Genomic DNA, 12,254 nt, shown 5'->3' with positions numbered 1-12,254 from the left:
TACATGTTACAAGTGCCCCTAAAAAATCCGCATTGCTCTTCTTTCTAACCGTTCCCATGTCCATTGTAATAAGTATTCCATTCCAAACCACCCATTTGTCTATTGTTTCATTACTCGTTCCCAAAGGGAACACGCCGCAAAACATTTCAAAAAACTCCGAAAAAAAGGAAATCACCGCGTCTTCCGCTTCTGCAGCGCCGCAATCTCCGCCTTGAACTCACTCACAGCCTCAGCAAGATCCTCCTCGGGATCCTTCGAAATGCCGAGAATCGGCTCCATGCCCGAAAGGCTCTCGCTGCTCGTCGTGCGCTTGAGCCGGGCACTAGCCTTACCCTGGCGGCTCTCGAGCTTCTTCTTAAGCAGCGCCTTTCCTGGTGACGCGAAGAAGGCGAGGGATGCGGTGGTCCAGATGAAGGCGTAAAAGTAGACGTGGGACCAGGCGCGGAACGAATCCTTGAAACCCAGAACGAGGAAGGGCAGCGTGGTGAAGGAGAAGGTGAGCTGGGTGATGAGGTAAGTAGCAAAGTCGTAATACTTCTTCTTCGGCGTGGGATTTCCGGTGATGGGGTCGAGGAAAAAGGGGCGAACGTGTCGGCGGAAATCTATTACAATCATGTTTTAGTTTTTGTGAAACGAGTGTTTTTAACCATCGGTTAAAAAAGAAAAAAAGAGAATATCTTACTCTTGGCCGAAGTTTGAATCAGACTGGCTAGCATAAAGCTAAGGTAGTAACCAGGGTAGAATCCATGCCAAAAGGCACTGGTAACAAATGTCGTCATGCTGGCGCGGAAACCGGGCTTCTTGCCTCGGGGCGTCACCCGGAGGTAGATGTAGTTGCGCAGCCAGTTGTTGGTGTTCATGTTCCATCCAGCCAGATATGCTCGAGGATTCTGGGCCGTCTCGACCGTCCAGGGGTCGACGTTTTGCAGGCGATTCCACGAAACTTTACCGGTAACGGGATCGACGCCGTTGTAGCCCAAGCCGGCCAGGATACAGGCGCCTTCGGTCAGCGCCCACACGCCGTAGAACTTGAAGCGCGTCACCTGACTGGCCATGTGCATGAGGAACACGCGGTGGAGGAACGATCGCTCGGTGAAGGACTCGTCGGTAACGTGGTCGTGGCTGAACTTGCCGGACAGAGCAACAAACAGGCCGATCCAGACGAGCCCAGTGACGGCCTTGATGGTGGCGGGGGTACCGCTGCGAGGAATCTTGCGCTTCTTTCGCACGGGAGGCTTCTTAGCGGGATCGATCTGCGCGGGGACGTCAAACATGGAGGTGTCGATCCAACGGCGATATTCGGCGTAATCAAAGGCCGGGCCAGCGAACAGCGAGGGGAAGAACAGGACGTAGGCGATGTAGTCGATCAGCGGCGGGAGCTCCTTCAGGGCGCGGTTCTGCTGGAACTCGGACAGCTGGTCGGTGGGCAGCTGGCCATCAGCCACGTTCCAGCAAAAGGCCGACAGCTTCATGATTAGCACCATCTGGGCGCCGGTGATGTCGATTACGGACGGGGTGTTGGCGATCTGGCGCTGGATGTGGCTGATGGACATGTGGCCCATGACGAAGAGGAAGCCGATCCAGGGCATGTAGGGGCTGCCGCGCAGGAACTTTGCGATGGCGTAGGTGCCGCCGGCGCTGATGGCCAGCGTGAGGATGCCATCCCACAGGTCGAAGAGGCCGACAAGGTAAAAGAGCGAGACGCTTTTGGTTCGTTGCGACTTGGTCAGCTAGCTGAAGGGGGGATTTCGAGACGGGCGACAGTCTTGGATTCTGGCGAGAGTTACCATATGATGAAGATGTTCTTCTGGAGCGGCTTCGCGTCGGGCAGACGCTTGAGGAGGCCGGCCAGCGGATACGACAGCAGGAACGAGAAGATGAGCTTGACTATTTGTTGGGCATGTTGGTTAGAGCAGATGCAGATGCGCAGACGGGGGAATTGGCTGGGGGTCCTTACGCTCGTCGGGAGAAGCCGCAAGCTTCGTCGCCAGCGCCTCGAAAGCTGCAGGTTGCAACACCCGTTAGCTTCACACAGTATCCAATAGTATACTATAGCATCTGGACAAGAAAGATGAACTCACGCCTGTGCAGAAATAACAGCATTGCTGCGAATGCTATGCTGTTGCCCCCGTCCAGAAAGATACTCGGTAGGTAATGACGAAGTAGAAGAGACAAAAGAAGAGGCAAATGGAGGGGTGCAACCAGCTAAATAAAAAAAAGCGGGAAGCTAAAAAAAGAAAAGAAAAAAAACCAGGGGGAAACCTAAGTTGAAAAAGTATAGCCAGAATAGCCAGCCCAAAGCCCTTAAAGAAGAAAAAGGAAAGAAAAAGAAAAACAAGAGGGTAAATCCAGGCATCTATAAAATAAGAAGGAGAAAAAAAAAAAAAATCCGTTGAGCGGCCAAGTCTATAAGCCTTGCGAACCAGGCCTTTCCCGCCCCCCCTCCCCTCCAAATTTTTTTGTTGAGGCGCGCATCAAATGACGATGCATCTACACCGATCTAAAGGTTCCCACATGCGCACAACATGCCACGGGACGCAATCATTCGCCGACGATGACACGTGCCGCCAGAAGGATCTGAAACCTAAAAAGGGGATCAAAGAAACAGAAAAATTGCATGTGAAGGGATTCTGCATCTGCACAGAATTAAAATTAAAGATAAAGATAAAGATGAAAAGTAAAAACACACAAGAACAAATTCTAAATCACAAAGACAAGGCACCGCGAACCTTCAAGTTGGTACCTCTCCAGTTTCTCACATGCAATTACATCACAGATTCACAAGCCATGCATCCCACCCCCCCTCCAACAGCTGCTGATCACCGCCTCATCCAGCCGTAGCTGAGACGACAACAAACCTGGCGGCAGAAATCAAGGCACAGCAAAACAGGAGGAGCCAATCAAGATACTGCGGTCGCTCCATGATGAATAGATGAAGCGCTTTTTCAATGTTTACTTCACCATTGGAGATGCGACAGGTGTTCACTGCAGGGGAGACGCAAGCATTGTAAGACATATCCAGAGTATCAATAACCTATCACTAGAGGTACAGCTGGTTTGTGTATCGGAGAGCATGACCACCCAGCCTACCCTTCCGCACGCACTTTTAGAAACCCATCCGTCAGAGATTCCCATCCAACGCCGGTAATAAACCCACAATGCCACCATGATATGAAGAAGCCAAAGTGTCAACCAGCCAAGGCCAGAGACAATGGCGAAAACCCTATACTCCGTATACGCCCCGATTAACCCCAGGTCCAAGCATGTGTAAAGACCGAACGCCATATTTGCTCATGGGAAAAACACATGTTCTTGAGATCATGTGAAAAAAAAACCCACAAAACAAAAAAAAAGCAAAAAAACCCTATCCGTAAAAAGACAAAGTAGAAAAGTTTAAAAAAAAAAAGAAGAAACAAGACAGAAAGACAATTACAGGGAGAAGAGAAAAAGAAAAGAAAGAAAAAGAGGGGAAAAAAGACAAGAGAGAAGAAGAGAAAGGAAAAAAAATTAACAGGAAAAAGAACAAGAGAGAAGAAGAAAAAGGAAAGAAAAAAGAAGAAGAAGAAAAGACAAGAGAGAAGAAGAAAAAGAAAAGAAAAAGAAAAAGACAGGACAGGAAAGAAGAAGAAAAAGAAAGGAAAAGAAAAAGAAGGAAAGGAAAGAAAAACAAGCCCCCTATAACTCCGCGCCAAGTCCGTTTTGAGAGACACTCCGGTAAGGAGACTCCATGGGAATGAGATGTACAAGCAGAAGCCCTCCCAAACGCCATCTGCAGCCACAGAGCGATGCATCATAATAAAACACTGGCAGCGCATGCCAAAAAGACGAGACAAAATAGTTTTGTAGAGTGGACCTGGTCCTTCTTGTCAGTCATCACTCTGGACATCAAAGGCTGTCTTGACGCTACTCACGGTGCCGTTCAACTACTGTTCTTGTGCAGCATAATAGTACCCATTAGGTCCATAGGTCCAACCATACGGCTCGCCGTTTTGCTGCTGTTGATGCTCGTCTTGCTGCGCCTCATGATGCTGCGGTGATGGCTGAGGCAATTGGTTCTGCTGCTGCTCGTCGGGGTGCTGCTGCTGCAGTTGGTGGTGGTATTGTTGCTGGTGCATTTGTAGTTGCATCTGCATCTGCTGGCGCTGCAGCTGCTGTTGCTGCTGCTGTTGATGCAGTTGGTGCTGCAGCTGTTGCTGCTGCAACTGATCGTGCTGCAACTGATCGTGCTGCAGATGATCGTGGAATTGAAAGTGTTGGCGATGTGGGAGGCGTACTTGGGCGTGAGCCTCCACTTGAGCTTCCACCTGAGCTTCAAAGTGATCGCGAGCCTGAGGCCCGTGTGTCTGCTGAAGGAACTCGAAGTCAAGTCTGGGTTGAGCGTACGCGCTGATATGGGCGGGAACAGCCATGGCTGACACTGGCATGGCCTGTGTTATCATGACTTGAGAGCCGTAGTCGGCAACATGGGAGTGGGGAGAGTATTCGGCAACATGAGCACCCAGGCCGTAGAAAGTCTGCTGGTTGGCGGCCATGAAGCCATTCTCATCCTGTGTGTACATGGCAATTTCATCCACGGGGTTGCGGAAGTTCTGGGACATGACAAGCTCTGAGCGAGGCTTGACCTGCTGAAAGAATGGAGACTCGCTTGGGGTTATCAGAGCCTTGTTGTCAACGTCTTCTATGCTGTAGTAGCTGACAAGGTGATGTGGTACACCTTGGAAGGTTATGCTAATGGTTTTCTTGACAAGGCCCCGCTCTTTGAATAGATAAGAGTCCACCAGAGAACCAACCAGTGACCTCTCTGGATCCCGGGAGATTGTGTTTGGATCTATGGCGGACGAGTTGGATCGGGAATTGGCCTTGTTAACGCCCTGAGAGCCCCTCTTTCTTTTGAGAGCACGCTTCTTCTCTCCAGGGGGGAACGGCTTATCAAGTTCGCGGTAGATGAGGAAGTTGCCGAGGATGCGGCTTGGGCTCCAAGAGATGCCGTCTGTCCAACGCTTTATACCGGAGGCATGCTCTTCGTAGATGAAGATGTTGCCGCTCGAAATAAGCTCTTGGCGTTCACGATCATGGGGGCGGCGGGGCACATGGTTGATTAGACCCTGCAAGCAGGCTTCGAAGAGGAGGAGAGCATCCCATGTGGTAGCTACATGCCCCTTGAATGTAGGGTTCAGGGGTGATTGACTTGACATTGCAGCCGAATTGATTTTGTGATTGGAAGTGTGTTGTTCTGCTTGTGGAGCGTGTAAATAGGCAGCGTGTGCCTATGCGAGGTAGATAGTATCAGTGTCGGCACTGACGGCTATACACGAAGCTGCCCCTGTGTCAACGAATTGACTTGACGCTTCCCCAGGTGTAGGTGGTCAATGGGGCGGTTGGCGAGGGAGCGGGAGACGTGTTGAATACGTAGCAAGGTATAGCAGTGGTGACTCTGTGGTTGTTGATGGAAGAGGAGATGGATGGTAGGGAAAGAGATGGGGAGAGAGGAGGTGATTGATGAAAGAGGAGAAGGCGAGAGGGAGATAAGAGAAGGCGAGAGAGAGAGAGAGAGAGGTAGAGAGATATATAATAGTGGGGGGGAGAGAGGTAGAGAGCAGTAGTCGTAGTCGACGAGTAGTACTCGTAGTAGTAGAGAATCGGAAGAGGAGTTGCAGAGAGAGGAGGAGGAGGGACGAGAAGGAGAAAAGTGGAGAGGGTGTGTGTATGTCTGCACTTGTGTGTGCGGGATCTAAGTGGGGAGTGAGAAAGACCAGGAATCGAGACTGACCAGGGCCAAGGTCAGAGCTGTCGGAGAGAGAGGTCGGATGCCAAAGGCCGGCAGCCCGCTACCTGAGGTAGGGCTGCAGGCGGTTGAGAAGGGACACGAACTCAGGGAAGCAGAGACGAGGTTGAAATTGGCTTGACTTTTCTCTGTTTAGATTTGACTTGACGTCTGGAAGCTTGAGCTTGATTCCTGGTAGCGGAAGTGGTCAAGAGATTGCCTCGAGGCGGAAGCGTGGGATCGAAAGTCTGATCGCCGCCCAGGCAAAGTGTAAAATTGGATATCAGGCTGGAGATGAGATTCAGGTCCAGGCCGAAGCCGAATTTAAAGCTGGAGCAGGAGTGAAGCTGGAAGCAACACGAAGGCAGTGGTGAGCGGTGGCAGGTGTGTGGAAGCCTGAGGATTGTTTGGAGGTAAGTAGCAGCGGAGGTTGAGTAGCAGCAGAAGTAGCAGCGGAAGCGGAAGTGCTGCGTCGATCGAGTTATATAGGGACGGCAGAAATCAGGGCCCAATGCAGCGCCGGCCAAGGAAAAACTGCTAAGCGGCAAGTCTTTAGCTTCGTTGTTCGTAACGGACCCAGGAGGCGGCGGTGGCTGCGGAGCTGCGAGCTGGAGAGCGCAATCTTTGCAGCTTTTAAACAGCCCAATTCCTCAGAGAGCGCAATCGCTGGGACAAGAATCCGAAGTTGCAAAGAGAGGGAGAACGAGGCCGGAGAAGAGGGGCGTGGTGCTTGGGAGCGGCAGCGCCTGGCCCCACCGCAGTTAGCAGGCAGGTACCTGGCCAGCTGCGGCCGGAGGGTGTGTACCGGCGGCCAGGGCGGAGGTGGGTGGGCAGCCAGGTACCGGCGCAGCAGCGTCTACATGCGGCATACCGAGAGCTGCAGTGGGCGCACCTCCTCGGCGCTGGTACCTGTGCGAAGCAGAGTGTATCGCACATAGTAGCAGTACAAGGACGCCCTGGATGGGATGTGGATGGGATGTGGATGGGATGTGGATGGGGCGCGAGTGGGGCAGCAAGCCGTGGCTTGAGCGAGACCGATTTGGGCCAATGCGGATGGGGCCGAGGGAGGACATGGGCTGGAGGTAGCGGTACGCCGCTGGTGCGGGCGATGCGGGCACAGGTCGGCGTAGTGCCTACCGCAGCAGCAGCGTCGGCCAGGTACCTGCGCAGTGCCGACTGTGCCAGCGCTGCGAGGACGTACCTGGAGTAGCGCGAGCAGCCGGATCGCTGGCAACCAGGTCAGCACTGCTAGCACCAAGTGCGCGCGCCAGTAGCACCGATGCGTGCGTGTGTGGTTGCGCAGAGCAGAGCAGAGCAGAGCAGAGCAGAGCAGAGCAGAGCGAGCGAGTTCCAGTGGTTAGATTACATACAAAGATAGTGCTAAGTCATCCCCATCACATCGCGATTATACTAGTACCGCTACCTTAGCACGCACCCTACGAAAAGTACCTACCAGCTCCTCCTCTCTGCCTCCTCTGCCCATCTCCCAGCAGGCCAACCTACAGTAGCGCGACCCCCCGGAGACGTGGGTGCTTGGGCCCCATTTCCCGCAACTGCCGACAGCAGGGTCAAGGGCCTTTTACCAGCAGTCTGGCTACTATTAGCCGGGCCTGTGCTTGGACTTCCAGTTGTCTCCTCAACGCACTCTCGATCTGAGATGCCTCTGCTCTCACTCACACACACTCTCTCCCCGTGTACAAGTAGTGGAAGAGTTGTAGTGGACACCTGTGGCCACGAGGCCACCAAAGTTAAGAAAGCCATTGGAAAAAAAGGAAAAGAAAAAAAAAGGAAAAAAAGTCGACGCCCAACTCCATTAATTGCCCTGAAGCCAAGCCTTTTCGATTTCAGGCCTTGACAGCATCCACGAGTTATACCAGGTACAGTACCTCCATCCTCGTACGAGTACGGAGTACTGGTACCTTAGTACCGCGGGACCCGCAGAGCAAAGGAGATCTGGCTGCTTTGCCTACCTAGTACTTGTACAGTGCCAATTGGCGGCGCCACTATCAATGATTCATCGGAGAGAAAAGCAAAAGGAAAAAAGGAAAAAAGGGAAATCCCAGAAATAGACATCGGCGTGGGTGCTGCCTATCTAGCAGGCGCAAAAGAAAAAGAAAAAGAAAGAAAAAGAAAGAAAAAATAACAAGGGCCAGTGCGCCCATCGATGCCCCTCCGCATCTTGCATGATGTTAGGCGCGAATAAAGGGAGGGGAAGATGAGACGACGACACAAGGTGGGCGGAAGTGGACTGAGGGGGTGCCCTTTCGACGCTACGAGTACCAGTTGTTGTGCCTGCTCGTTCTGGTACTAGCAGCCAAGTGCTGAGTGCCAAGTGATGCGAGTACCAACACCAAACCGCACCAGGCCAGTACCTATGCAGCCATGCCATGAGATGACATAAAGCAAGTTGGATGAAAATTGCGCTGGTTCTGGCCAAGCCCAGACGCAATGAGGCTGGCAGCGTCATCGAGATGATGCGCCGTGTCCGGTCCGGAGTCAACGATTCCCAGGCTCGACAGCGCAAAAAGCGGCGATTCAAACACCGCGCCCCCGTTTCCGCAAAATTAGGACCGTTACGCGAGGCCGTCTCGATGCGTCAATGCACCAGGCGGTGATGGCCTGCTGCTGTACTGCACAGTACTGCGAGTACATGTACAGAACCTGCTCAAAATCGAATCACATCAAGCCAAATCAAACCAAATCAAATGCACAAGCATGACAATGCATTGGTGCCGTGTCCCCTGCCAGCCAGCCAATGCCGGTTTACCTAATGACACGAGACACGATGCTAACCTCCCACGCAGACAGACTGCAGCTCTAATTTCATCCTGCCGCGGATAAAACGACGACGACACAGACGAGTAGTACAACGCATTGCACGCCGCGTATAGTACCGGCATAAGGGCCCTCCCTCGCCTTGGGGTTTGTTTTCCCTCTCCCTCTCCCTCTTCATCTCTCTCTTCATCTCTCTCTCCATCTCTCTCCGCCTCTGCTGCGCTACTCGCTGCTAGGAGGCTGCGAGCGTGGCCGCGGTTTGCCCAAAGCCAGCCAAGCCCAGGCTGTGGAGGCGCCTAAAAAAGGTGAAGCACCGAACATGCTGCTCCCGCAACCAGCCGTTTCCGCGCTGGAGGGGAGGGGCTGCGGCCGTCCAGGTTAACCTGGCCCTCGAGGCATGAAATGAGGCCGCTACTCGTTAGCAGGCAGTAGCACTTGGTGTCTTGTATGTGCAAGAGTTGGCGGTGCGTCTAGTGCGAGCCTTGCGGTGTGTTGTTTCGCCTCGAATCGGTAAAGGGTCATGCTACTATCATACTACTAGCTATCATACAGGTGGTTTATCATTGTTTTTTGCAGGAGAAATTGAGCCCTGATACCACACGGCAACGCTTCGATATGCAGCTTATTGTCCTTTCATCACACTCTCTACTGCTAGTCTCTCGTGTTCAAGATGAGCAAGGGATTGCGTCGGTGCTGATGGCGGCGCAGCTCTCCGCCTGTTGCCTTGTTTGAGTCACCAAATAATACTAGGTCGGCCCGTACAGTATAGATAGTATCGTCATGGCTCGAGGCTGGCAATGGAGCTGCTTCGGGCGAGAGCCGGCGATCGTGGGCTCGATTCAACAAACAGCGCAAACCCCTCAGAAGACAAGATAAACTGCTCCTCGGCCCAACCTCAAACATGGCTTGCCCGTATTAATAGCCCAGTGACCCGGTTCAACAGCCGATTGACCCATGCCGCTGTGTTATCGCTTATCGTGGACGGCGGGGGAACAGAAACCAAAGCACAGGGAATGAGAGAAGTCATGAACACACACGGCAAAAGTATTCGCACACACCCCGGCGATGCTCGGATCGGGCAAAGGGTGTCCATGCTGTGGCTTTGTATGCGCGTATCCGGTCGGCGCATTGCGGTGGCATGTTTACGCCTTGCCTCTCTATGCGGCTCCAGATCGGAGATATGTCCGCGTACCCGCAACCTTGGTTCCTCGCTCTCGTATTCCCCTGTCAAATCGCAGAGCCAAGGCGCCAGATCACGTCAAAAGCCAGCGCCCTGTTCCTCATTGATGATGCTGCCTGTTCCCAGGGCTCCTCTTCTCTCCGCCCTGCGTCTCCGGATCTTCCCAATTGCTCCGCTCTCTATCTCTGTCTCTCCGCCTCTCTGTCTCTCTATCTGCCTTTTGCAGCGGCGATGCCGTGGATACCATGCAAACTAACACACAGAGAAGACTCGACACTAGCAACTAGAGCTCACCAGTTTGCCTGCTCTCCGTGGTTTGGCGATCCAAGTTGGCCGCCCCACGACCATTCGCCACCATGCTCCAACTGAGGAGTGCTAACTAACCAAACACCCCCCCATGCGCTAGAAGTTGGATAGGGCTGGAATAAGCCTCTTAGCGTAAGCAGGCAAAGGTCGGCAAGAGCTCGCGGGCCTGGCTGTCGCTGGTTCGCTCTTATGGCTTGTTGTTGAAGAGCCGCCCTCCGCCTCAGTCCAGTCCTGTCCTGTCCCCGTCAAAAGTGAGTCGTGCATTCTTTCCGGCCAATCTGATGCATCTCCCGGCAGCGTCCAATGAAATCTACAGCAGGTCTGATTCGCTTGCCGATCCAGACGCTGCCCCAGTGGTTCGCCAAAGCCGCCTCCCTGCGAGGCAATCCGCCGAGACGCTTTGCTCGTCTGGCTCCCTTGGCAGAGGCTCTGCATCGCGCAGCCCGCGGAGCGAGAAATGCGTATCAATTTCCTAATGCTCGCAATGCTCGCAGCATGGTAATATGATGTGTAACTTGTGCGTGTGGGACACCCATTGTATGCTGTCTTATTAGAATTCAGGAACGCAAAGCTTGAATGAGCTGAGTTTGTCTGGCGGCCACCCGGTCGCGGTCCCGGCCGACACAGACCATGCGAGCGACCATGTGCGTCTGCTTGCCCGCTTCGAGTCAAAATAAAGAAGCACGATTGAGCTGAAGATGCAGAATGCCAGGCTGTGCGAGTCGTGGGAGTGTGCCGTTGCCGTTGCCGTTGCCACTGTCATTGCCATTGTCAGTGCAGCGTACCTGCATGGCCAAACCCGCCAAGCATCGCACGAATCTCACTTATCATATTATCTTCATCACATGCTGGTTCTGGCCGCGTGGCAGCGTTGCTGCTCGCTTAGCACCCCATGTCATGCCATGTCTGTGCAGTAGTATGTCACGTCACGTAACAAGTAATGAGTACTGTACCGTCCCGGTTTAGTAGTTAGTTACTTGTCGTATATCGCTCAGCTCTCCATGGGTCTTCGAGGAAAGCGGGCGCCAGAGGCGGTGGGAGGCAGCAGAAGCAACAACAACAGCACGAGTAGTAGCAGCAGCGGTCATTTCGGGGGGCATCTTTAGCACTGAGGTGCTAGCACTCACAGGTACTAACCTACAGCGAAGAGTTGCGCCGTCTTAGGGGTGCCCTGCTTGGCTTGGCTTGTCCTGTATACTCGTACATAGTAGTAGGTACGGAGTACACGCTCGCATTTCTCAGCGCTGCTCGCGACCGGCCAATTTGGCTCATCAAACCAAACCCGACCACAGCCCAATCAATCGAACTGGGGCTAGATTTCGGATGGTGGAAACCAGATCGCAGGCGCTAGCAGAAAATTGGATCGCCAGGGTTGCTGCCAGGGCCCACAGCGCTCGACGGCGAGTACCTGGACGGAGGCTCAGTTATCGCGGCGGCGCAAAGCATGCGCAGCCACTAACACGGCTGGGTCGGGGATACGAGCTGCCCGCAAGCGCTGCCTTGCCCAGCCAGCGCCGCAAAAGCCTCCCAGAGCTCCCCCTCTCTCACGCACGGGCCACGAGCCAATCGGAGTGCCTGCATGGCCCAAAGCCCGGCCGGCGAACCACTGTCGCCTGGGCCAAGACCAGCCGCTCGTCATTCCAGCGTTTTCTCTAGCCTCGTTAACCTCGTCCGTACTATGACTACAATGTATGTACTATGTAGCTTGTAGCTACAGTTATCCCGGCCCTGCTACTGCTATCTGGCCATGGCCTTGCCGACCAACACCTCCAGCTGCTGGGCCGTCTCGTCTCGTCTCGTCTCGACGCTTCACGCGCAAAGTCACGATACGGGGTACCAATGCGACTAATCCTGTCTTTTGTTACTCGTCGTTTTTTCGTCATCTTGGCTCCCTTGTTTCACCATCGGCGCCATCCGATGGTTTACTGTACGTCTTTTCATCTCGGCGCAACTGATAGTGGCCACCTCTCCTCAGAAGAGAGAGGAATCCATAACTTGCGGCTTGCACAGCCACTGCGACTCGCTGGTGTAAGTGACGTGGTATTTCGCATTGATGGAGACGAAGAGGAAGAAGAAGTAGAAGAAGAATTGGAACACGTGGAAAAAGAAAAAGAAACAGGGCTAATTGCAATTTTGGTTTTTTGCCAACTCCAGGAGAAACATGTTTCTTGGCCCGGCACCGCCATCACAACGCCCACTTTGCAGCCCGAAACGATAGTAGCTGTTTAG

General features: G+C 53.4%; 2 protein-coding genes across 2 annotated transcripts; both read right to left on the bottom strand.

Moving 5' to 3' along the window:
• Window positions 1-171: 171 nt before the first annotated feature.
• TRIVIDRAFT_57516 (uncharacterized protein) lies at window positions 172-2,103 on the bottom strand (the record flags this gene model as incomplete). Its single annotated transcript, XM_014096463.1, has 5 exons — window positions 172-602; window positions 683-1,704; window positions 1,788-1,887; window positions 1,958-2,002; window positions 2,082-2,103. The coding sequence occupies 5 exons, from the start codon at window positions 2,101-2,103 to the stop codon at window positions 172-174; spliced, it is 1,620 nt and encodes a 539-aa protein (XP_013951938.1).
• A 2,444-nt stretch (window positions 2,104-4,547) lies between these two features.
• TRIVIDRAFT_160306 (uncharacterized protein) lies at window positions 4,548-5,195 on the bottom strand (the record flags this gene model as incomplete). The annotated part of the gene is made up of 1 exon (XM_014096462.1): window positions 4,548-5,195. A coding segment is annotated over one exon (648 nt), but the record flags the coding sequence as incomplete, so codon positions are not given.
• Between the last annotated feature and the right edge of the window lie 7,059 nt (window positions 5,196-12,254).

Source organism: Trichoderma virens, assembly GCF_000170995.1.
Source record: "Trichoderma virens Gv29-8 chromosome Unknown TRIVIscaffold_88, whole genome shotgun sequence".
In the NCBI taxonomy this organism is placed as follows: domain Eukaryota; kingdom Fungi; phylum Ascomycota; class Sordariomycetes; order Hypocreales; family Hypocreaceae; genus Trichoderma; species Trichoderma virens.
This window is presented reverse-complemented; position numbering and strand designations above follow the sequence as displayed.